Source organism: Amblyomma americanum, chromosome 5 (assembly GCF_052857255.1).
Source record: "Amblyomma americanum isolate KBUSLIRL-KWMA chromosome 5, ASM5285725v1, whole genome shotgun sequence".
NCBI lineage: Eukaryota > Metazoa > Arthropoda > Arachnida > Ixodida > Ixodidae > Amblyomma > Amblyomma americanum.
The window spans coordinates 15881228-15907851 of record NC_135501.1 but is presented as its reverse complement, the minus strand read 5'-3'; the positions used below and the strand labels follow the sequence as shown (position 1 = coordinate 15907851).

At 46.8% G+C, this 26624-nt stretch overlaps 3 protein-coding genes across 4 annotated transcripts in view; 1 reads left to right on the top strand and 2 right to left on the bottom strand.

Moving 5' to 3' along the window:
- Positions 1–26624, top strand: part of LOC144132305 (uncharacterized) — a 241606-nt gene that overhangs the window by 48510 nt on the left and 166472 nt on the right. The window lies entirely within an intron of this gene.
- On the bottom strand, positions 11805–13115 carry LOC144133474 (uncharacterized). The gene has a single exon (XM_077666588.1). The coding sequence runs from the start codon at positions 13113–13115 to the stop codon at positions 12192–12194; it is 924 nt and encodes a 307-aa protein (XP_077522714.1). The 3' UTR covers positions 11805–12191.
- On the bottom strand, positions 23996–26343 carry LOC144133464 (uncharacterized). The gene is made up of 2 exons (XM_077666567.1): positions 24588–26343; positions 23996–24031 (listed from the first exon to the last, which is right to left on the bottom strand). The coding sequence occupies exons 1-2, from the start codon at positions 26286–26288 to the stop codon at positions 23996–23998; spliced, it is 1737 nt and encodes a 578-aa protein (XP_077522693.1). The 5' UTR covers positions 26289–26343.

Below are 26624 nucleotides of genomic sequence, written 5' to 3'. Positions count from 1 at the left end.
CGCACAACAGGGCATGCCTCGTCGGCCACACAAACTACCACCACCTCATCATCTACTGCTCCCTCCCCACGCTCCTCAGGCTGGGGAGGACTAACTAGTTTTTTGTCTCGGTATCTGGAGCCCCGCTGTCGGCTTGCTTAGGGCGTGTCTCGCCTGCTTCTCTTTGTGGCTCCCCACGGCGCACGTTTTGGCAGAACATGGCGATGTGTCCGCGACCCTGGCAAGCGAAGCATACGATTTCTTCAAAATCTCGCATACCGCGCCTGTAGCTTTGTGGCGGTCTCCGGTTTCCAGCGAATGGGCGCTGTTGAGCGCGCGCTTCAACCTGGCGTTCTACCTGCTGAGTTAGCAGCTGTTCCAAGCGATCTAACCGCTCTGTCAAGAGAGCAACCTCAGGGTTGAGCACCGCTCTCTCTATGACGCGTACTCTCGCTGCGGCTGTCGTTAACGCCTCATTTCGTTCCTCATCCAATGCGGCCTCCACGGCTTGGTCGAAATTGCTCGGCTTGCGCGAGAGCACGAACCGGCGCACGGGGTCTTGCAGACCAGCCACGAACAAAGCGGTCATTTCCTCTTTAAGTATATCCTCCGCGTATTTCTTCCTTAACTGGTCTCCTTCCTCCTCCCTGCTTAACGTATCGCGTGCTAGGCGCTGAAGCCGCGACGCAAATGTTCGCACGTCCTCCCCTACCATCTGTCCGGCGTCACGGAACCTCTGTACCCGCATGTGACGTGGTTCAGTGTCGAAATGCTCAAACGCGAGCTTCTTAAATTCCGCAAATGATTTTGTGGATTTTACTTTTTCGTCTCGCCAGGCAAAATCATGAGCAGCTCCTGCCATCTTACACCTCGCCATTCCCAGCATTTGAGCATTGGACCATCCCCCCATTTTCCCAATCTCTTCTAGCATGGAAAAGAAATCGCAGATTGGAACCCCTGTCTTATCTCCCGTAAACGTCGGAATGACGCTTCCTAATGCCAGCATGCTTGCTCCGAGCGACGGCTGTGGAGTGGGAGCTCCCTCAGATACAGTCATTTTTTTTTTCAAGCCCTCCAGTGCCTCAAGCCTCTCAAATGGGGGTAAAAGTCCCACAATCAGTCCCGTGATTCCCTTTTGATTACAATTTTGAAGTCATGAATGTCACAGCATTCAGAGGACATTTGCTTTTGAGACCCCACTTCTGACACCAGTGTGATGACCCCCATAATGCGCAGGTCCACACGGGACGGAGAGGCAAAGAGACACCGTATGGCTCAGTTTAAACAAACAGGTATATTCAATAATTTCACATGATTAAGATTATACATCAGAGGCTGGGGCGTCCGAGCTTACGTGCCGACGACTTCATGGGGGCGATGGAGTGGCTCCGGAGTTGGGCTCGAGCGGTTGCTGGCAGAAGCTGCACGCCGTCGGGCTTCGGCACTGAAGGCCCTCTTGGCGAACGATGTCGTCCTCAGCGTGTATGCAGTAGAATTTCAACAGTCGTCCGTTTCTTCGAGGATGGTTCACAAACCCTTCCTCTAGTGTCGTTCGGCTTGGAAGATGAACAGGAGGCGAGCTTGTAGATGATGACAGCAGAGCATAATTTTACAACATACATATACAGAGAGTTAAACTGGAAAAAGCAGAACTGAATTTACAAAAGAACAAACTTTGCACTACTTTACTCATCGACCGGGCAGGTTAGTGCCTAAGTAGCATCACATTACATGCTAAGCATGGAGCCCCAGCTCAGACTGGACTGCATCCGTTTACATGCGCTTTTAAGCACTTGATTAACAAAGGACTAAGGGCGGTCATTTTCAGTGGCCCGCCCAAAGCATCAATTCTCCAATGAAAAATAACATGCGAGATGGGGACCACCCCTTGGGTTGGGCTTAGCCTCGAACCCAGATTCTTGTTAACAATACAAACTAAATAAACAACAAAAACGTCACCACTCTCTCTCAAGTGAGAGTATCCACAGGCTCTCCCTTCGGAGCTAATCCTTGCCTCAGGCATGCATACCGCCACCCACCATCGGTCCGCGTCGTTCGTCAGCCACAGAGGAGGGGGCGAAAGCGCCCTCGATGCTGCCGCGCTACCGACGGCGGGACACAGCTAATAATCATGAAGGGGTTCGTCTGTCGCTCCGGGAAACCAGATTGAGGGTCGCCCCTGTTTTCCCACATTCTTGGCGAGTCTTGCCTGTCCGCCATGAAAGGTGTCCGTCACGGCCATCCTGGGAATGCGCTTTTGTTCACTTGCGCCTGTCTTTCCACATTCTTGGCGAGTACTGCCTGTCTGTCTGACAGGTGTCCGTCACGGCCCTTCTGGGAAGCTGTGGGTGCCTTCCCGGCGATAGCCCACGACAAAGGGGGGGGGGGGGGAGGGGGTCCGTGCGTCAAGCGACAATTTTCGTTCCCCGTATGTACTCGGGGGCTCTCGGTTTCCGCGTGTGCCGGCGTCCTGCTTTCTGCAAAGGTATGCAGCTGGAAAAGAGGGGCGGCCTTAAGCCCCAACTCGATGCACACACAGGGAATGTCACACCGTCCTGCCACTGGATAAGTACCGCCCCAAGGCCAACATTGCTGGCATCGGTGTGTATGTCGGTGGCGGCGTCTTCATCGAAATGGGCTAGTATCTGGGGGCTGTGTAGGCGGTTGCGGAGCTCCTGAAAAGCTTCTTCTTGGTCGCTTCCCCACAGAAAGGGTATTTCGTCTCTAGTCAGTGCTGTCAACGGGTCAGCTATTGTGGAGAAATCGGGCACAAAGCGTCGGTAGTAAGAACAGAGGCCCAGAAAACGTCGAAGTGCCCTCTTGTCGGTTGGGCGCGGAAAACTGGAGACGGCAGCAGTCTTGTCGGGGTCTGGGAGAACGCCTTGTGCGCTGACAACATGGACAAGGAAGCGAAGTTCCTTGAAACCAAAATTACATTTATCGGGCTTGATCGTCAGTTGCGCGCATTTCAGGGCTCGAAGCACGATGCACAGCCGGTCCAAGTGTTGATCGAAGGTAGGCGAGAAAATGACGACGTCGTCCAAGTACACCAAGCAAGACTGCCACTTCAGACCGGATAAAACGGTGTCCATCATACGCTGGAACGTGGCCGGCGGCGAGCAAAGACCAAACGGGAGCACCTTGAACTCGTATAAACCGTCTGGAGTCACGAAAGCCGTCTTCTCTCGGTCTCTCTGGTCCACCTCTATCTGCCAGTATCCGCTTTTGAGATCTAATGAGGAGAAGAACCTGGCGTCACGTAATCGGTCGAGGGCATCGTCAATCCTGGGAAGCGGATAAACGTCCTTTTTGGTCACGTTGTTTAGTTTCCGGTAATCAACACAGAATCTCAAGGTGCCGTCTTTCTTTTTGACGAGGACCACGGGCGACGCCCAAGGGCTTGTTGACGGCTGAATAACATCGTCTGCAAGCATTTCATCGACTTGCGTTTTAATGGCTTCGCGTTCCTTAGGAGAAACACGGTATGGGCGCTGGCATACAGGCGGCGTGGCCTCGTCTGTGATGATTCGATGCTTGGTGACAGGTGTACGACCGACCCTGGAGCTGGTGGCGAAGCAATCTGCAAAATCTGCTAGAAGAGCAGACAGAAGATTCTTCTGCTCAGGTGCCAAGTCCGGGTTGATTTTCACGGTCTGCAGGGCGTGGCATGGTGCGGCCTCGTCTTGAGGGCTGGCCCCGACGGCGCATAAATCAGGCAACACAGTAACTTCGTGAAGTAAGGCAACAGCCGTGTCCCTGGCGAGGTGCTGAACCTCGTTGGCGAAGTTCGTGAGTAGGACACTAGTACAACCGTTATGCAACTGGACGAGGCCTCGAGCGACGGCTATATCCTTCGCGAGCAGCAGCGGGAGGTGGCTATCCGCGATACCCTCGTAATCGTGGAACAAGTCATGTCTCACGAGAACCAGGACGCTAGACCGTGGTGGCACCATCACGTCATCGTCGACTATGGACCTCCTTCACCCCGCGACGTCACGAAGATGCGGTGGCGCTGATGTTAGCAGCGACTTTCGCATGGTAGGCAAAACAGGTTCCGCTTGCCCGTGCGCTCAGTGGTTAGGGCGCTCGACTACTGATCCGGAGTTCCCGGGTTCGAACCCGACCGCGGCGGCTGTGTTTTTATGGAGGCAAAACGCTAAGGCGCCCGTGTGCTGTGCGATGTCTGTGCACGTTAAAGATCCCCAGGTGGTCGAAATTATTCCGGAGCCCTCCACTACGGCACCTAATTCTTCCTTTCTTCTTTCACTCCCTCTCTTATCCCTTCCCTTACGGCGCGGTTCAGGTGTCCAACGATATATGAGACAGATACTGCGCCATTTCCTTTCCCCAAAAAACCAATTATTATTATTATTATTATTATTATTATTATTATTATTATTATTATTATTATTATTATTATTATTATTATTATTATTATTATTATTATTATGCCCGTGCCTACCGCAGCTGCCGCAGTTACCGGCGGCTGCTTCAAGCCTGTGCACTGCAGAAGCAGCATATATTGACCAGCTGCGTCACTGCTGGATCCGCGTAGTAGCATAAAAAATATTAAATTAGCCTCGATAGGTTTCTCGCGCATAAATGCCGCATTCGGAAACTGGCTAACAGGCATTGGGCCACGGTAGTAAAGCGCGAAGTCTGGGAGTCGATAGGCACTGCCACTCAATGCACTTAATAACATGCAAGTTACTGCGTTCATTCACCTGAACTTCAGGATAGTAGGCTGATAATTGCTCAAGGAAAAAAAAAAGAAATATGTAGCTGCACACGTACTTATCACCTTGAGCCGGAGTGCACGGGGCGCCGACAGGTTCACTCGCCCCCAAGGAATGCGTTTTTTTTTGTTAATAGCACAGCATGTTTTATTGGCGCGTTTATGACATTTAATATTTACTTGAAACTGTTTCTTGATATGACGACGTAATTATTTCATTCAAGTAGAAAGAAGTCTGGTAAGTTGTGTCAATCTTGCGCGGTCGCGTTGGTGTGCTTAGAATAGCGTACCTTAAGTGTGCTAAACGCCATATGCTTTTTCATTGCATCATGCATGTGTCATGTTTCATGAGGTAATACATGATCGCGAAGCTTGTTTGGAAAGAAGCAGCCGCGGGCGTGCTACTAACAGACACGTGGTGAGATTGAGAGGGGACGCGCGGCATGAAAAGTGTTTTCGTTATTCATGCATGCGATATGTAACTAAACTTGGTGCAAATATGAAATTCCTACGCTAGTTTCAGTAATTCCTTTTATTTATAGCTATACCTGGTGCAGTTCTAGGTAATTATAATTAACACCGTCGTCAAGTCCCCCCCAAGCTAGGTCTCAAATAATTGAGTAGATAGTGCGCAGTTTTTTTTTATGCCAGCATGTGCATAAAGCCCTGTTCTGTATGATGACGCGATTAGTTCTTTTTTCTGTATGATCAGTACTTATGCATGCATAGTTACATCAAAACGTTTCTTACAAAAAATAATTAACACAATACTGCACGTGTAGGGAAAAAAATCGAGAGATTTATTACGCTCCTCAACGTCTCAGGAATAGTTTGCGACAAATGGAATCATTTGATTTTCATGCGAATTACGAAGGTGAGTGATCCAGTCGCAGAAAATGTGAGAGGTCAGAAAACGAACCTCAAAGTTTATTCCCTCGTTCATGGCATCTTCGCTTTCGCTTTGGTCAAAGAAATGCGGCACTGAAATCAAAGAAATTACCTCACAATTTTTGACGACCACACTTCTAAAAAGCGGAATTTATAAATTTGTACTCAATATTTTGCTATAATTTTTCGTCACGAAACTAGACTTCAGGGCTAGGAAAGAAAATAATTCTAGAAAGGAAAAATTTTCACCAAATCGACCAGCTTAACAAGAGGACAAGTCGGCCTGGTTGGTGCGTGGTCATGCGGATAAAAACAGCGCTAAGCGAGACAGGAGATCGGGGACACGACGCTGTCCCCACTTTTCGCACAGCGCGACACGTACGTATGCCAGCAGACGATGAGCGCATGTCTGCTCCGACGAAACAACGCCAGCACTTCCCCTCACTACTGTCCCGAAGTAAAATCATTCCGGCTAGTGCAGAGTGTCAAAACTTGTTTTATTCAATGCCTAGCGCATAAATAAACGGCAGGAACGCTTTCTACATCTTTACTACTAACCATATATACGATACACAGTGGCAAACTATTTCTCTTTATAGGCCGCACGTGGACAACGCGAGCTCGTGTACTTCGACAAATTACTAAGTTGGAAGCATCGACCATTGCTATGATTCGCAGAAACTGGAAACGCGCCTACAAGCCTTGAAAACCCGCGCACAATACCTATCCGCGACGCCACTTTCCGACCCTTTGCCTACCACGAGCTCGCTAGCGACTGCAGCGCCACCTCGTTTGTTTACAAACATGCAGGAGGTCCATACGCAGAGCGTTGATTCCCGGATCTCTGTCGGTATGCGTCACGGCTTGTTTCGTCGAGAACGTGATCCGGGCTTCGTTCAGATCAATGGCAGCGCCGTTCGTCTGCAGAAAGTCGAGGCCCAGGATCAAGTCCCTCGAACACTCGGACAGTACCACGAATTCACAGACGTACAGAAAACCACGGATGCCGACCCTTGCAGTACACTTGCCAGCAGGGGTAATCAGGTGACTCCCAGCAGTACGAATGCTCGGCCCAGACCATCGCGTCAAAACTTTCTTTAATACTTGGGCGAGGGCACGGCTCATTACGGAGTAATCGGCACCGGTGTCGAGTAAGGCGGAGATGTCGACTCCATCAATTGTTACGTACAAATCGGAGGTGGCGTGTCGGATGCTGTCGCTACCTGCCCCCAGCGAAATGGCGTATCGGCGTGATGGTGGCGGAGGATCTTCACATTTCCCTACAGCAGCGGCCTTGCCTCCGGAGGCCGCCGGCATTAGTTTTCCCGGCGTGGGCTGGGCAAACGGCGTCCGGAATAGCTTTGTGCTCCGCGGGGACTTGGAGAACGGTAGCGCATTGGGGACGGTGATCGAGACCCGCGGCGACCGTATGTGACGAGATTCTGCCGCTCCAATAGGTGAGAGGCTATCTCAAGTGGCCTTTCGCCATTGCGAGGGCAGGGGCCGTCCGGGGCGAAACCCCGCAGGCCCACGCGGCGGTACGGGCACGCCCTATAGAGGTGACCCGCCTCGCCACAATGATAACAGAGGGGCCGACGGTCTGGGGCCCGCCACACTTGACTCTTACGCGTCCGCTCGTAGGCTGGCAGAGCGGGGTCACGAGGGGGACCCGGTGGCCGCACTGATGGAGCCGCGGCATTGATGGTGTAGCCCGACGTCGGAGCTTGACGGAGTGCAGACGCGTACGTGGGTCTTGCGTGAAGCTGGAGGGGTACCTCAGATGCTTGTTGTTGGGCTGCGAGGCGCACCTCGTCGCGGACGACGTCAGTCAGCGACGCGAAGGATGGCATGTTAGAAGGCGTCCGAAGGGCTTGGAGTTCCTCCCGGACGACGGAACGGATGAGTTCGCGTAAGTCGTCCGGGGCGCTTCCGAGATGCATAGAACAGGTGTCTGGCCCGAAGGCGTTGACGTCACGATTGTATTGGCGGGCTCGTTGCTGTAGAGTCTTCTCCATGGTGGCCGCCTCGCTGAGAAACTCGGCCACAGTGCACGGTGGGCTGCGCACGAGTCCCGCGAATAGCTCCTGCTTGACACCACGCATTAAATGGCGAAGCTTCTTGTCTTCCGACATAGAGGGGTCCGCGCGCTTGAAAAGGCGGGTCATGTCCTCAAAGAACATGCGGACACTCTCGTTCGGGCGCTGGTTGCGCGAGTGTAGCGCAGCTTCAGCTCGCTCCCGGCGGTCGGCGTTTGGAAAAGTGGCGAGCAGGTTGCGGCAGAAGGCCTCCCAGGATGGAAACGAAGCCTCATGGTTTTCGAACCATGTCCGCGCCGACTCTTCGAGAGCGAAATACACGTTGTGGAGCTTCCGCTCATCGCTCCACCCGTTGTAACGGGCGAAACGCTCGAATGTCTCGAGCCAGTCCTCGGCGTCCTCGAACACGTCGCCATTAAAAGACGGGGGTGTTCGTGGCTGCTGGCACAGGATGTGAGCTGGGAGCCTACTCTCTGTTGACATGGCAGCTGGCTCCTCCGACGTCCGAGGCTATGTCGTCCTGGTGGCTGCCGGAAGGGGTCCGAACTCTGGGGACTCTCCTCGCAGGCGGCGGCCGCGGCGCTGGTGGACCGGGGTGAGATCCGCGATCACAGGTGGGCTGCGCGGGTCTGGAAGCGGACCCAGCACCTCCACCAGATTTGTAACGAATAGTACACTAAAAGCACTCGGGGACCAAGGAGCTACACAGCCGGTAGAGCGAGCACGAGCAGGAAGAAGATTTTCTTCGTCCTCTGCTTCTATCGCCTGAGTTCCCTTCGTCCTCCTCTTCTATCACCTGTGTCAATATCGTTATTTATCACTCGGTACTGCAGCTGTATAAATTTTAACGAGCATAGGATGCTAGGAGAGGCATTTTCGGGTGATATGACACAGACACACTAGATCGATTCATTGCGCAAATCACTTTAATCAGCTGTCGGAGCACTTGCAAGGTGTCGGTATTATTTCCCTGAAAATAAGAAAAACTCGCTTTGACCCGGCGTTACTGACATCGCATTTAGGCTACAGCTCACTTGTTTTAGAGAACAAAAACGAACAGTTATATCAACGCAGTTATCCTTCTACAGAAAAAAAGCGCTCGGTAATATCGCTAATGTATCGTACTACCATCTGACAAAAGATCTGTTTCTGAAGTATAAAAAGTAAAAGCAAAGCGTTATCAAGAATTTGTCCTGATACTACTTTTTTTTTTGTAAAGGACGCCCTTCAAACATTTTTATTGAGCTCCGCAAGTTTAAGCAAACAAAACATCCACAGTCGTAACCGCAGGTGTGAGAATTGGTCTGTACCACACCGGCGTGTAGATTATCTTTGTCAGTCCCCATAATAAAGTTTTCATCATCATCATCATTTATTAACCCTTAAGGGTCCCGTCAGGGACATTACATAAGGGGGGGGGGGGGGGTGGTACAGGGGTGTTCAGCCGTCATACATGAATATAAATAGAATGAATATAAATATAGAAGGAATATCAAAATACAGAAAAATACAGAAAATATAGAATAGGAAAAAAAAGTAGAACAAGACGAAAAAAGACAGAAGTAACAAATTCAAATAATCACGCCATGACAGAGTGTAGCAGAAATATAAACAAAAACAAATTGCAACTTTGGAAGTAGCACAGGATGGTCAGTTAGCAGGGCTTGGAAGCTGGCATAGGGTGCAGGAAAAAATTATTTGTCGTTCAGATGGTCGATTAGGAGCTGTCTGAATCTGGAAGGATTAGTCTCAATGATAATGTGTTCAGGGAGGTTATTACAGCTTTCTATAGCACTGGGAAGGAAAGATTTATTGCAATAATTGGTGGAGCCGTGCAAACGCTGTATGCTTAAGGAGTTAAATAAACGACGAGATGATCGTACCGGAGCTCGTAGAAGGTTTTCTCGAAGTGCTGGAAAGTTAAAGTACAGTTTGTGAAAAAAACAAGGAATTGAAGTTTTCCTGCGAAAGGCTAATGACTTGATGCCGAGAGATGATTTCAACGCTGTGATGCTGAGCTGAGATTTATACTGTGAGGTGATGAAGCGTGCTGCCCGATTCTGGATGGCTTCGAGTGAATCTATCAAGTAGGCTTGGTGAGGATTCCATATTGTTGAGGCGTATTCTAGTTTAGTTCGAATGTACGTTTCATATGCTAGTTGTCTGGTGGCTGCTGTGGACATGGAAAGTGATCGCCTGATGAATCCGAGTGATCTGGAGGCACTGGCACATAGTTTCGTGATGTGATTAGCCCAGGTTAGGTTGGTTGTTATCTCGATGCCGAGGTACCGGTATGAATTTGTTTGAGACAGCGCTATGGAGTTCAGGGAGTACGAAAAATGAAGAATCGAACGTTTACGTGAGATGTGCATGAACTTACATTTAGAAACGTTGAGCTGCATTAGCCAGTCGGAACACCACTTCTGAATTCGGCTTAGGTCATCCTGTAATAATTCCTGATCACTGCTATTGTTGATGCGGCGATAAATGACGCAGTCATCCGCAAAGAGACGGACAGATGATAAAATACCAGATGGCAAATCGTTGATGAAGATTAAAAAGAGTAATGGAGCAAGAACCGATCCTTGGGGAACCCCGGAGATTACTCTAGTAGTTTGAGATGCATGACTGGCGATGACGGTGAATTGCAAGCGGTTGGTTAAGAAACAGTGGATCCAGGATAAGACAAGCGGGTCAAGTGACAGAGCTGAGAGTTTGGAAAAGAGACGCTGGTGAGGGACGCGATCGAATGCCTTGGCGAAATCTAAATAAATTATATCGGTTTGGAAGGCGGAGTCTAGATTTAGGTGAAGATCAGTTGTAAGTTCGAACAGCTGAGTTTCGCACGAAAAACCTGCCCTGAAACCATGCTGATTGGGAAAGAAGAAACGGTTGTGGTCAAGGTGAGATGCGATGTGGGAGTATATTATATGTTCGAAAAGTTTACAAGAGATACATGTCAGTGAAATTGGTCGATAATTTGAGGGGTCGGAGCGATCTGCAGCTTTGAAAACTGGGACAACTTTGCTTAATTTCCAGTCGTCTGGAATCTGACTAGTATTAAGAGACTGGGCAAAAATGAGTTGTAAGATTTGGCTCGTGAAATATTTAGTTGCTTTAAAAATCTTAGCAGGGAGGTTGTCTGGTCCAGGGGAAGTGGATATCTTTAGATTATCTATGAGTTTTAAAATTCCCTCTGCTGTGATGGTAACAGGTGGCATAGGTGCATAGTTTAGACTTGGCACGGAAACAATGCTTGCTGTTGGCTCCTGGGTAAATACGGACGTGAAATAGGAATTCATGACGTCGGAGCGCTCGGAAATTGGAACATCGGAGCCGTCTCGTGCCTTCAGGGAAATATTGTGCGAACTGTTTTTATTGGGCGTGAGCAAGTTCCAAAACTTCTTGGGGTTTACCCGCATTATCTCAATGAGATCGTGACAGTAGAATTTTCGTTTTGAAGATCGTAATAACTGCGTGTATTCGTGCAGACTTGCAAGGTATTTGTCCCACTTCCTAGCGCATCCTGATTTCTTTGCGTTACGGAATAGGCGTTTTTTCTTTCGCGACAACTTCCTCAGCGCATTTGAGTACCATGGTTTATTGGCATCCCCACGAATGCAGATGAGCGGGACGTAAGCTTCTATAAGCGATAACATTTTCTCTTTAAATAGACACCAGTTGTTATTCACGGATCTGCTATGTATAGAAATTTGAAACGTCTGAAGAAATTCTTCAAGGTGGGAGTTAATGCTTGGGAAATCGGCCTTAGAATAATCACGGATGTATTTAACAGACGGTTGGCGTATAGGAATTTCAATGGACAGGTTGAAAGTTATGATACAGTGATCACTTAGACCACTAGTACACGAAAGCGATTGAACTAATTCTGGATTGGATACAAGGACGAGGTCTAGTATGTTTGAGCCTCGAGTTGGTGCACACACTGTTTGGGTAAGGTTAAACGTAAGGACCAGATCCAAGAAATATTTTGATGGACGAGATGACGCAGTCAAGTTATCCCAATCGATGTCTGGAAAATTGAAGTCGCCACAGAGTATGAAGTTGGCATGAGAGAATCTAGACTACAAATCTTCAAGAACAGAGTGAAGGTCGCTTATGAAAGGAGGATCCGTGTCGGGGGCTCGATAGCATGCAATTAGAATGTTGGTGCAAGAGGGAAAATTAAATTTGATGCAGAGTATTTCGCTATGGCAATTGATATCAACTGGGGTAGAAGAAAGGCTTGTTTTCACCAGAGCGAGAATGCCGCCTCCCCGACGACCAACTCTGTCTCGCCGGTAGGAGTGAAATGATTGATTGTCGTGCAAAAGTTCGATATCATTTATATCGGATGTTAGCCAGGATTCAGTGAATAATGCGATGTCAGTGCTGTGGTCGTCGAGAAGCGCCTCAACCGATTCTTTTTTGGGCAGGTAACTCCGAATATTTGTCAGCAAAAGCGAAACATTATTGTAGGTATCGATTGAGCGATTGCGCTGTGAAGGATTGGAATGAGGCGATTGTGGGGGTCTCGGTGTTTTCAGTAATCGCTATGGTTTTAGTTCGACAACGGAATCCGTATCTGCATTATAAGTGAAAACCTTTTTGCCAATCAGCAGCTTGTCAAAACGAATCTTGAAAGAGGCGTTGTTCTGTTGACCATAAGTGAAAAGTTTCTTTCTAGCCACGCGTACCTTGGCTGAATAATCCTCGCGGATAGAAAACGATGTATCCTTCAGCTTCGGACCAGCAAGCAATATCCCTGATTTGTCTTTGAAATGCGTTAGCTCTACAATGATTGGGCGGTTTTTGCCTACCTCGAATCGACCCAATCGATGCGCACGTTCGATCTGATGATTTTCAATTGAAATGTCAAGCTTGTCCGAGCAGAAAGAAACAACGCGTTCTTCAGATTGTGCCCAAGTTTCACCGAGATCGTCTGTGATTCCAAAGAACAATAAGTTCGAGCGGCGTAAGCGATTTTCGGCGTCATCGTACTTGGTCGTCAGCAGTTTGACGTCAGAAGAATGTTTAGTCATGTCCGGGGTAGCTTTAGATGCGGCATCATTTTCAGGGTTGTTTTCAACAATTTTTTCGAGTACTTCGACGCGTGATGAAAGACGACGCGCAGAGTCTTCAATGGTTGTTTGTGTCGACCTGATCAAGGCGAGCTCAGAAAGTATAGTGTTCTGGCTTGATTCTATGCGTAATATGGCCTGTGAGATAGATTCGAGGGTCGGAGGGGCATTGTTTTCGGTAGGGCCTGGGTTTAGTTCGATATCTCCAGATAAAATGAGCAAAAGAGAAGCAAAATGGGCGTGAAGACAAAAGGAGGAGGCAATACATAACAATCTATGGCAAAAGACAATGGCGTCTTTGGGGCACGACACCGCTAGCAGGAAGCGATCACTAGTGCGAAAACATGTGGCACAGGGTAGGTAACTAACCTGCAGTAGAAGGAAAGGCGTCTGCATGACCGGTTGATATGCGGTGTCGTGCCCCAAATGGCTCCAGCGGCGCAGCGGCTTTTGTAGTCGGGGAACATCCGCGCTGGTACTGGTACCACGTTGCCAGATGATGATCCTGTTCACCGCCGGAAGCAACGGATGCAGGTGAAGTTCGTCGTCTGCGTGGTAGCTCGTAGACTCAACTGGCAGCCAGGCGGATTCTTCGGCGCCGCGCACAGCAGAGGGTCGCAAACGGAAAACGTTGAAAGGTGTGGTGGGGATGGTCCAGGATAAGATAGCCTGCAGTAGAAGGAAAGGCGTCTGCATGACCGGTTGATATGCGGTGTCGTGCCCTATATAACTATTGTTTTCGTAATAATTGCATTGTGGATTTGTTTCAAATTTTGTCTGAAGTCAACTCGCACTGTAATTTATTTTTTGACCATTTCTGCCTTGTATGGTCCCCCAGGCACTTTTCAAGCTGGCATAAAACAGAAGGGTTGAAATGCGGATCAGTTGGTACATTGTAAATTGAAAATAACCAGTCACAAAAGACAAGGGACAAGATAAGGAGTGTTAACGCCACATGCGGCGTGAAAACTCCTTCTTTTGTTCCTTGTATTTTCTGACTGGTTATTTTCAATTCATAAAACAGCGTTTTTGCCTGGGAGCCTTCGACCTCGAGTTGGAATAAACAAATTCAAAACCTCCTCTAAGTTGAGGGGCCTGTTAAAGGAGCCACGTAAGTTTTCGCTTCCCACTCCGTAATCAGTAGAGTGGGTACAGCAGACGAATCAGCAGGAGCAGCAGCAAGTGATGTAAGATGCTTATGCGCTTGCAGAAGCTGCGCAACGGGAACCATTGCTACCGATCACGTCTTACCGCTGCGTTCCCCGATGAAACCTTTTTCCCGCAGAGAGTTTGGTCCTCGTTCACTATTCTTTTTGCCCATGCCTTCGGCGCGATATTAGAAGCTGCATGGCGCAAGAAGTGCTCAGCAGTTATCCTCAATTATCACGTACTGAGCGGGAAAAAAAATACGCAAGCACGCATTTTACACGCAAAATACCTGCAAGAACAGGGATTCAAAGGTCAGAGCAACAAAGGTGGCGGTACTTCCGGACGCTGTATCTGTTCGCAGAGCCCACTTCCTGCTAGTATACTTTTACATGTGCATCCAGGAACATCTGCTGGCAGCCACGGTGGTACAACGGCATGTAACAGGCAAAGGCAGGTACTTTGGTGGTTAACAATGGAGTGCATATTGCAACCGCGCTTTGCACTCCGCATATTGTATTCCGCGTTTTGTCCTGTGATTTCTTCCCTTCGTCCCTCGTCGTTTTGCGCGGTTGCAATATGCACTCCATTGTGGTACAAGGGGCAGCCGAGAGTCAGGTGCGTGGATGAGATTAGGAAGTTTGCTTCGATAAGGCAGCCGCAGCTAGTGCCAGACAGCGCTAATTGGAGGGATATGGGAACGAGTTTTCCTGCATTGCGCGTAAATAAGCTGGCGAATATTATGATGATGATGACTCTCAGCCACATTACGCATCGTCCCCATTACTTGTACCTGATACTTCAAAGTAGCAGTGCTTAAACGGCTGAAATATTTTTTGATAATAAAAGTAAAGGCAGTAAATGTTGAAGTGTGTCTTTTTACCACATAAGATAAAGGGACAAAAAGAATGAATCTAGTGAGGTCTTAGATTACACTTTTATTGCTTTTAAATGTTAAATGTTGAGTGTCTGTTCATAACAGCATATATTTTACTGACTGACGTTGTTTGCACACATTGTAAACCTTACGCCTGTGGAGGCATTAATTTAGTAACTGGCTTTTTTAACTGAGTTGCCGAGGCAGCTTAGAAGTGAGCTTTTGAAGAACACCTCAATTATAGTCCAACTGAAATTATTACGATTGCTAAACTATGGCGTTTGGTGCACTGCAAAATTTCTGCGGAAGGTGCGTGCTTAATGACGTGACATTACGTGACGTGACGCACGGCACACTTGCGCCGTACAGCACAACGAAATTATGCTTTAACCTGTTATTAACTGCGCTGCATGCTAGGCATAATGCCTGTTCCCACTTTAAAGCAAACATGAACCATACGTCATCACCGTTAAAGCGCAAATGACGAGGACAAGACCAGCACACAAACATGGTGATGAAATTACAGCTCATGTTTACTAAAGGCTTGCCACTGCTTAAATACAGTGGCTAACAATCTGGGATGAAATACACACATAGAAATGACAAGAATCATACAAAAAGAGCTCTGCGTGCGACATCAGTGACACATGACCAGCTGTGCGCATTTCCATAACGATCTTTAAGAAAGCGTTGTTCTTTTTGTGAACGAGCTGTTCAGGAGGGGGTCACTCATTCGTTTCGGCGTCTATGAATTTCGTACGCTTCAACAATCCCTCTTGTGATTTTGATACGGCTATCTGTCAAAACTTCGCACTGGCTGAAAATGGGGTAACATGGTTTATTCTTTTCGTTCTTTGTTTTTCCGTGCAGTCACTGCAATGAATGCCCAGATGGCCGGGTACAGAGTCAAGTGCAGAATTTTTGTTGTCTTTTTTGTCACTTGTATCTGTGATCATTTTCATCTGAGATTTTTCGCCGCAGTATTTAAAAAGCGGCAAACCATAAATAAACATCAGCTGTAATTTCAGCGCCATGACTGTGCACTCGTCTCGTCCTCGTCTTTTGCGGTGTGCGATAATGACACACCAACTTGCCCAAGCTTCCACCTTTCCTGGACAATACGGCCACAGTGATCCGGACAGGCTATCTCGTAACGGTGAAAAAAGCCCGGCCAGAAAGTTGTGCAGTAACGTAAGTCATATGTGCTCAAAAAGTTTGTGCAGTAAACCGCGGGCCCTAAACTGAGGGCCACGAAGGCTTCGGTGGAGGCGTCGACATCGTGGTGGCCTTTAAGAACGACTACACTACACAGTAACGTCTTATATCTCGAGCGGTGTCGTTTCCTAGAGTAGCAATCATGTGCAGGGACACAAAAATGTATAACAGCCTACCTCTAGATCTATCTTTAGGTGTCTCTCTCAACGTTAAAAACGTGTTTTTTCTTGTGCTTTTGTTTTTTACAAGGTGTTATTCGGATTTGACCTTAGAGGCGTCTTGGGCGTGCTACAGCTTCGAACCTTTTGTACAGCGGAAGGCAGTTAGAAAAATGAAATATCTCTCTCCTCAGGCATCTCTACCACAAACAGAAATAGCGCACTGCACCCGCAACAACGCCTTTAGATTTCAGACATTGCACGGATGATTCCGTTGTCGACAGACGGTGACGTGTAAGCAGTGGTTGAAAGAAGTGTTGTGAAGACTGCAATTTTGGAGGTGCTTTTCGTTGTTAAGAGTTCTTTTCGTTTTTGTCCTCTTCTCACTTCGTTCGCAGGCCATTTGCGCTAGATGTCTATGGTTCGCTGGCAATCGCTCCGACGCAGCCGTCGGCGCTCGCCGAAGCCATTTGAAAGAAATGCTGACGCTTGGGCTTGCTAGCGCGGCGTCCATTTGTGTTCTTTCTTTTGTTTCAAGGTATGGGTGATGGCAACGTGCTAACCAAAAAGGTGAAACTTAGAAACCAGGCTGTCGAAGGCGGGCTGCATGCGCCGCACAGCTTGCGCCCCCGGATGCAATCGAGTGCTTAGGTGCGTCGCAATCTCAGGAAGCAAGCTGTCTAATGGCCAAATGAATTTGCGCCATCATCGCACTTTCCCGGTGGTTGGTCACTCTGGCTATGAAGGTTAATTGTATTGGGTGGGAGTAAAATTGGCAAACGCCGGGTTGAAATTCCATTCTGGGATGACGAAACTACACGAATTGGGCGCACTGTGGGCAGAGGCTGTGCAGAAAGAAGGGCGTGATTCGATAATTGAAGCGCACGAGAGATTCCTTGATTATTTAAAAATACGTTGTGGGTTTTCAAAGTTCATTCACGCATATCAATCTCGCGGTTATCTTGCCGCATTATACCTGGTGCGATGGGGTACATGCAAATGCTTCTGTCTCATGTAGTATTCTTTGATTTTTTTCATGCTTCCAACATCTCATTAAATGCATGGTTCGGTCAAATAACTGGTGGAGTAAATATTCACCGGCATCGTGTATTCCTTCGCCTGCCGCATTGCGACTTGATGACATACGAACGTTCAAAAGACATCGCGAACGCATTGCTCCTAGGAAGTAAGAAACAAATTCAGTCGCCTCTACTCTTAACAGCCGACCCGTCGCGGAGCCACAGCCCGGTTGCCGCACCTCGCATGATTACGGACGCCTGAAAAACACCATTGGCGCCGCACCGCTGGAAACGATATGCGTTAAAATGTCTCAATGCTACAGATTGCTGGAGTAACTACTTGTAGCCTCAGGTTATGAGAAGTATTTCTCTTATTCGAACATGCACCGGGTCGTCTAAACTGGCGCAGGATGAATTGCAGATCAGTGAGAGAGGCCTTTGTCTTGCAGTGAACGTATGTTGGGCATTGATGTTGACGATGACGACGATCTCGATTATGTGGACTGGAATCTGGCGTGGTCTGCACGAACGAGGCCTACCATTGTCCAGTAGAGTATAATCACGATGATAAAAGCAGTCTTGCTTTACGTTATGGTGATGATATTAAGTATTTATTAGGTCCAAGAAAGAACTTTCCCCCGTGTAGTGGGAGCCCTCATCCGGGGCCTCTTTCGGCGGTGAACTCCTAGTTTTCTTAAATCCGTACATTGTCAGCCTGGTAAAGCACCGGAGGCCAAGAAACCTCCCTATGCAAAAATAGTTGCACACTCGAGTGGAGAAGAGGGACCCCCTTTTTTAAAGCGTCGAGTTCTATAGTGACGCTCTCCCTTGAGCGTGTTGTCTGTACGAAGTGACATCTAGGAGTGATTAGAGCTAGCATTTAGTTATACGCAGCACACGGTGTATTGTTCGGCCTGGATGTTTTAAACCCTATAAGCAGCGGCTTATGAATAGTGTGGGTTTCCATTTCTTGCCCATAAATGGATGCTAGACATATTCAGCCTAAATTTTCCCTCACACAGATTGGTTATACCGACCTCTAAAGAAAATGACTACACAAAAGAAAAACTGATACGACTCCGGGTCGTCTCATTTTCAAGGGGCGTTGTCGGTAGGCCCGATGGCATAAATCCTTCAAGCACGCTGTGAACTGTCGAGATGGGCTGGTGTTTATATTAAAATTGTTCGGTGCTGGCGACTTGAGGGCTGTTTTTTATCATAATACATCTAATGAAGTCCCTATATTTGCATCTCAAGAAAATGCAGCTTCCAGCAACGCTCTTCAAAGTTGCATAGTGCCAGTGGGGACATATGCATAACCGTACTACATTTCCAAATGCTAGCCGTGCTGAAGATTGCATTACTTTAAGTGAACACTGCTGTATTTTCATTAATTTCTTTATCACATTACCCACAACGTCAGATTGGCCTAACAGTGAGGGGGACAAATTCACGGCATAGTCATACGGCATAGTGGCAGAGAAAGAAGAAAAAATATTCGCAGAAAATGCAATGAAGCATAATTTAGTACAAACAAACACAATCATAAAATTACATGAATGCGGCAAACGATTCATTACATTTTGTTCAAACGACTTCATGAGGAAACTTATTCCATTCACTTAATGTTTTTGGAAAAATAACATTATAGTAAACCAGTTCTGCATTTAATTCCTTTAACTTTGAAAGTAAGGTCCCTTCTTGCAAATATATAGTCTGGCGGAAATAAATAATGGTACATGTCAATACCTGTTTTGGAATTATACATATTATAGAAGAGTTTCAGCCTTAGTTCGCTTCAGCGTTTCTGCAGTGAAGCCCATTCTAGCGACTTCTGCGCGGCTGACACACTGAAATTTCTTTTTATGTATTTAACACAAAACGGACACCTAGGTTTTGGACCTTTTCTAATTTATGCAAATCATTTTAAGTTTTAGGATTCATTACTGTGAACGCATATTCTAGTATAGGCCTTACGTTAGTAATGTATAGCAATTCTGTAGTTTTTAAAGGAAAACACTTGGCATTCCTGAATAAGAAACTCAATACCCGACCTGCTTTTATATTTATGTAACTAACGTGGCTATGCCAACACAGTTCACTAGTTGAATACATAGCAAGATGTTTGTATTCAGTGAAGAACAAAAACTTCACTGAGCTTATGCTGTAAAAAAAAATTACGAGGTGCCCTTCTATAGTAAAATATTTATGGACACTTTTCAGGAGATTAATAGTCATGCCTCATTTATCACACCATTCAGAAATTCCGTCAAAGTCACATTGCAGAGCATCACGGTAAGAAGGATTAGCAACAGTTCGGAATAAAAGGCAGGTTTCGGTTTACCACTGTCAATAACCATAATACGTCTTTCAGCCAATTTCATTACAGCATTCCACAAGGAAGCGTGCTTGGCCCTTTGCTTTTCTTGATATTTATTAATGATTTACCTAACTATATTTCTTCACGGATCAGACTTTTCGCTGACGATTGTGTGATTTATTGCAAAATTCATACTAACGAAGAGCGCCTAGCCCTTCAATCCGACCTCGACACATTAACAGCATGGTGCTCTACGTGGCTCATGCAACATTACCTTTCCAAAACAAAATTTGTCTTTTACTAACCGAATCTCTAGATTTCAAACAGCGTATTCTTTAAATAACACTCCAGTTGAGTTGGTAACGACGTATAAATACCTCGGTCTTCACGTTCTTTCAGACCTAACATGGAACCATCATAATAGCCTTATTCTTGCATCCTCTAATCGGTCCTCATAGTCTCTTAAAACATAACTTAAAGCATGCTCCCTCCCACCTCCGATTACGTGCTTACACCACTCTTATTCCACCTAAAATTGAATATGCTTCGGCTATTTGGGACCCTTATCAAGCATACTTCATAAATAACATCGAATCTTCGCAGAATCGCGCAGTTCGTTTTATGTTCTCTGATTATTCGCGTATACGAGCATCACAGCCTTTAAGAAACGCGCTGATCTTGAGGACCTGTCTCACACAGTTGCGCGTTTATCACTTTTTCATTAACTCTATCAGCCCTCAACGCTTCATAACGACTTTTTTCTTTGTCTTCTTTCATATTTTACCGCCGCAACAATCCGTTTAAATTTAAATGCTTGTCATGTCGTACATCTCACTGTGCACATTCATTCAGACCACGTATTATAACTGACTGGAACGCTCTGCCTTCACATGTTGCTACCGTCAGTGATTCGGATTAGTTTTATAATCTATTAGCAGCAACTACCTCTGCTTAAATTTTTTGGGTACATTGTTAACTTACTAGTGCATTAGGTCTCTGCCTTGTATTTCTGTTATTTATGATTCTTGTTTTATTTTCATGCCGTTGTTTGTGAGACACTATAACTTGTATAAACGTTACTGTCTGCTGCTCTGTTCATGTAGTGTTTTTCCGCTTTACGCTGCGATGTTTAATTTTGTGTTTTTATTTTTTCTAGCAGAATCATATGCTTTTATCTGTTTTCTTGTAGTTTCTTAAAATTGTTATTTATTTGTTTACTTTTGATTACATGCCTGTACCCCCCCCCCCCTATGTAATACCCTTAAACTGAGGGCTCTTAATTGTATTTTGTATAAATAAATAAAATAACTAAACCAGCGAACAGTCTCAATGTAGACGATACACCTGCGAAAATGTCATTTATAAAAATTACGGACAAACGTGGTCCTAGAACTGACCCTTGTGAGGCACCTAAGCTTACAGCTACTTCGTCCGATATTTCTACACTAGTCGCCGCCTTTATTTCTCTTATAGAGGGTATGGTTCGATCTATGCTATTACTTTACTGTTAATGTTATACAGTGATAATTTTTTTAATAATCAAGTATGTGGTACAACGTAACACGCTTTCAAGAAGTAGAGAAACATGCAGTCAACAGAAACTCCTTTATCTACAGAACTAGCTATATCATGAACGAGTTCAGTTAACTGTGAGACACATGACAACCCAATACCGAACCGAAGCTAATTATCATTTATGAGGGAAAACATTAATATGGTATACTATAATAGTAACTAAATTTCGTGTCTCCTTCTGCTATGTGCCGTTAGTCGCACTGTTGTCATTGAATATAGTAAAATATACATGCTCCAAAGCACTGCAAACTGCACTGGTGAGCGACACTGGGCGACAATTTGAAACCAGACTACGTGGCGACGATATATGAATCGGCACAACATGCGCCATTTTCCAATCATTTTTGCAAATCACTGTCAAGTAACTATGAAAAAAGATGAAGATATTTCGTCAGAGAACTTGCACAAAATGAAAGTAACGCATTTAATAGCCTATCAGGTCCAGTGGATTTTGCAGCTTTCAATCTTTTTAGCAGCATCATAATTCCACGCTGGTCAACAACAATGTCATACATTGGAAAAGTGCAGAATGCCCAATGCCATGCAGTGTCATTGGTACCATCATGTGTAGAAAACACAGAACTAATGAAAAAGACAGCGCTTGAAAACAGAACAGTGCAGAGACAACACAGGACGAGCGCTCGTCCTGTGTTGTCTCTTCACTGTCCTGCCTTCATGCCCTATGTCTTTTTTTCAAAAGTGATGCACCAACAATCCCAAAGTTCTACCCTATTAGGAACTAAAAAAGGCACTCAAACAGTTTGCTTTTTCAAGATTATCACTTACTCCAGCACCATAATGTTGAAGCATTGATATAACCAGATCATCCTTTCCATTTCGTTTAAGAAAAAGCTGCCATAACTTTTTCGGGCATTTCTTAATGCGCGAGTAGAAAGAACTAAAAAATGCAACCTTTGCTTAATTCACCAATGTACTCATTTCTTTTGTCAACTGCAGCAACTTATCTTTATGCATATGTGATGGATTCTTTTTGAAAACTTCACAAGCTTGATTTCCTTTATTGGCCGCAACACACACCTCTTTATTGCACCCGGGCTTACTTCTGGTGCGCAATGGCATTATGACCTAAGGCGGAAGGTATATGTTACGCAGTTCCTTTATTTTATCAACCAATAAGCTGTACAAAGCTTGTATATTTTGTGACTCCGATAGTGTTTCAAGTCAGATTTCTGCTGTTCGAACCTTCTGGTAGTTATAAATACGCCTAAAACCGATATTTAAGACTGTCGCGTATTGTAGTCTCATGTAAATAAGAACAACATCGCGATCACTGATTCTGGGTATAACCAGTGGAGCCTGTGCTGTCATTAGAATATTAGTCAGCAGTGAATCAAACACATTGGTTCCACGCTTTGGCTGAAAAGCTGCTTAGGATAACGCGAATGACGTATACATTGTTGACATCTCATTGCTTGCCGTAGAATTTGTACTGAATACAGAGCATATCGGTGACCAAGCAATCTCCACCAGGTTGAAATCTCCACCAGTTACTAAACTATCAATACTAGAAGTTTCTTTGATAGCGAGGCTGGTCGTGCAAAAGAAGGGCGGAGGTGATCGGCGTGCACAAATCGAACTTGACCCGTCACGCGCACGAGATAAGTCACTGGGCTCACAACTTGTACCACAGTGCCATCGTCCCAAGAGGTGTCCTCACTACGCACGCACTTCACAAACACCCTTTCCCCCACGGCGAAAGCACGTTCACAGCCCCTGTCCTTGTCTCTTTGCTGCTTAATGCATCGTTGCTTATCAGTCATGCCTTGCACAAAACTCGGTTTGAGGAACGACAATTTAATTCGCGGCTGTCGCCTCAGAAACAGCTCGGCTAGGGTCTTCCCTGTTAGAGAATGAGGGGTATTCCTGTACGACATCAAAAAACTGTGTAATCCTTCCTGCAAGGGTTGTTGCTTTCCGTGTTCAGCTAGGGACAACACTTGCTTTAAAAGCGCCTTCTTGGTTGTCTGGACTAGCCGCTCGGCTGCTCCGTTAGAGATTGCGTGATATGGTGGAGTCTTAGTATGTCTGATACTGTTACGAGACAAGAATGCTGCGAACTCCTGCGACACAAACTGTGGGCCGTTATCACTGACAATCTCCTCTGGAAAACCATACGCTGCGAAGAGGCTGCGAAGCTTACTAATAGTCTGAGAGGTGGTAGTTGACGTCATAGGCCAAACTTCAACCCATTTAGAGTAGGCGTCCACCAAGACAAGAAAGTTGTGGTTACCTTGTTGCTTCATAGTCAACATGTACTCTTTGCCAACACCTTGTTGGGTACGGCCACAGCTGGAGAGGTACAGGCTGAGCTGCCGGTAGTACGAGTTGACACACTCTGCACTTCCTTATGTACTCCTCAATAGCCTTGTCCATGTTGGGCCACCACACAAAACTTCTTGCTAACATTTTCATTCGACTAGAGCCAGGGTGGTCTTCATGAAGCAAGGACAGGACTGCGGGCCTCAGATTCTCAGGTATAACTACTCTCGTCCCCCATGTGAGACAATTTTGTTCGACGGAGAGTTCCAGGCGACGGACGTAATAAGGTTGCAATTCGTCCACGACATTTGCTGGCCAACCCGACCGAACATACTCGATTACATTGCTGAGGGTGCCGTCTCGTGCAGCCTCCTTTGACACATCCCGCGCTGTGAGCGGGGTGCATTCGAAAACAGACAGACATTCCGCAGTTTCTGCTTTAGCAGAACCACAAGTAGGTAATCTTGACAGAGCATCAGCCACCTCAATTTCAGTTCCCTTGCGGTATTTCAGAGTGAACTGGTAAGCAGACATAATTAAAGACCACCTTTGTAGTCTGGCAGCTGCTAATGCTGGCGTGGCTTTGTTGTGACCCAAAATTCCCAATAGTGGCTGATGGTCCGTGTACAAGTCAAATTTCCTGCCATACAAGAACTTGTGGAATTTCTGCAAACCAAAAATAAGAGCTAGAGCCTCTCTTTCACACTGCGCATAGTTCTTTTCTGCAGGTGTCAAGGTACGCGAAGCAAATGCAATTGGACGCTCTTGGCCGTTGGGAAACACATGAAAAATGACCGCTCCAACACCATACGCTGATGCATCACATTGCAACCCCAGCGGTTTGCGTGCATCGTAGTACGTGAGCGCTCGGCTGCTGATAAGGAGCTGTTTCGTGGCCTCAAACGCATCGCTACATTTCTTCGTCCAAACCCAACGCTCTCCCTTTCGAAGTAGCTTGTACAATGGCTCTGCTACAGACGCTAGGCTGTTTAAAAATTTGCCATAGTAGTTCAGTAGCCCTAGATAAGCTTTCAGCTCAGTGACATTCGCCGGCTCAGGAGCATGGGCGATTGCTTTCACTTTGCCTTCAGTGGGATGTATCCCCTCAGAGCTTATCTTGTGCCCGAGGTAACACACTGAGCTTAGAAAGAACTTGCATTTCTCTGCCTTGACAGTAATGTTGTATTCGTTCAATCGTTGCAAAACTAGCTCAAGTGTTTTTTCGCAGTCATCTATGTCCTGGCCAGCTACAATGACATCGTCAATGTAGCAACCTACATTCTTAATGGCCATCAAGACTTTATCCATTAAAGATTGGAACAAAGCCGGGGCACTCGCTATACCATAGGGAAGTCTGTTGTACCGATAGAGCCCCCGGTGCGTGTTTACTGTAACAATTGCTTTGGATTCCGGGCTTAGCATCACCTGCTGGTATGCTGATGAGAAGTCAAGCACACAAAACACTTTTCCCTCACAAACGGCTGTGAACAAATCTTCCGGTAGGGGCAATGGATAGTGATCCGTTTTTAGGACCGGATTGAGCGTGATTTTGAAGTCGCCACACAACCTTAGTTTGTCACCTTCCTTCTTTGGAACCACTACGAGGGGAGTTGCCCACTCACTCTGCGTTACTCGCTCGATTACACCCTTCTTTTCAAGGTCAGACAGTTCTTTTTCTACCGCTTCTCGCAACGCAAAGGGTACTGGCCGGGGCTTACAAAACACAGGAGTGCACTTTGGCTGCAGAACCAATTTTGCCTCATAGTTCCTAATCGCTCCCAAAGTGGAAGAAAATACACTAGGGAACTTGGAATGCAACTTCAACACCCTGTCGTCAATGCTCAAGGCGAAAAGAGATTTCCAGTTAAGCTGCAACTTCTCAAGCCAGCTCCTGCCTAAAAGTATAGGCAGATTGCGCTCACCCTCACGCACAACAACAATAGGTAACACGGCGCACTGACCTTCATAGCGAGCAGTGACATTGCATTGACCGATCACATGCATTTTTTCACCTGTATAAGTTTTGAGCCCCAATTTCGTTGGCTCACACTTGACATGCGACAACTTAGCGGCGTACACGCTTTCCGGCACAACAGTCACAGCAGCACCGGTGTCAACCTGCATTGGCAGGTCGTGGCCTTCAACATTCACAGACACAACATAGCTCTTCTTAGAAGGCGTAGCGTCGCAACTGTATAACGTGGACTCCTCTTCCGATGACTCGGATACTAGATGCGCTTTTAGTTCTTCACGGCTTGCCTGGCACATATTTTGAAGATGACCCACTTTCGAGCACCGTCTGCACTTGTACCTCTTGTACCAACAGCTGTCTGAAGTATGCGCCTTGCCACAGCGGCTACACTTCTGTTTTTGACTTTTTCCTCGCGTTGAGTCTTTTGTCTTTCGGTCGCACCTCTCGTGCGTTCCCACCGCGTTGAGTGCCTCACTGCGACCTCTTTGTTGCAATAGCGCGGCCTGCTGTGTGGCCAACTCCCTATCCAGCGCAATTTTGCATGCGCCTTGAAATGTTAAGCCTTCCGTGGTGAACAGAGCTCTTTGAGTTTCCTCATTGCGAATGCCTGCTACCAGTCTGTCTCGCAAGGCATCCTGCAGAAAGTCTCCGAAATTGCACTTCCGAGCAAGGTGTTTTAACTCCAGAACGAAATCTTCTACGCTCTCTTGCTCCAGTTGAACTCGGCGGTTAAACCTGCACCTTTCAGCAATGACTGAAGTTTGCGGGCTGTAGTGATCCTTCAGCAGAATCTTGATTTCAGCGAAAGTCTTTTCACCGGGAAGCGCTGGAACTACCAGGTTCTTGAGGACTTCATACGCCTCTGCGCCAAGTACTGTTAGAAAAACTGACAGTTTCTTTGCTTCCGAGACCTCATTGGCGCTGACGAAATGTTCAAACCGTTCCAAGTAAGAATCAAAATTCTGGACCTTGGGGTCGTACTCATCGATTCTGCCAAGACGCGACATCGCTTCGGTGCACAAACGTAACAACGTAAACGTAACAACGCTTCGGTGCAGTTACTTATCGTGTCGATTTCTTGCTTGGTGCGTAGGATCCGTTGTCAGCTGCTTGCCCCTGGCCGCCAGCCACTTGCAGTCCGCGTTAGTGGCTTCCGATGTGCGTGGTCCGATCTTGCCCAGACACGCTTGGCAGGCCAGTCCCGACGGATCCCATCCTCGTCGCCAGTGGAATAACTACGACCATGCATCGACGAAGGTCCAGAATTAAAAAACGTTTATTGCCAAGAGCACGGTGTTCTTATAGTGCGCCGATAGCGTGCCGTGCGCAGCTTATCAGCAGCA

Coding starts and splice junctions, on each gene's coding strand:
- LOC144133474 (XM_077666588.1), bottom strand. CDS start 13,115: ATGCAGACGCCTTTCCTTCTACTGCAGGTTAGTTACCTACCCTGTGCC.
- LOC144133464 (XM_077666567.1), bottom strand. CDS start 26,288: ATGTCGCGTCTTGGCAGAATCGATGAGTACGACCCCAAGGTCCAGAAT. Junction 24,032..24,587: donor TCTTGATGGCCATTAAGAAT/GTAGGTTGCTAC, acceptor TGACACCTGCAG/AAAAGAACTATGCGCAGTGT.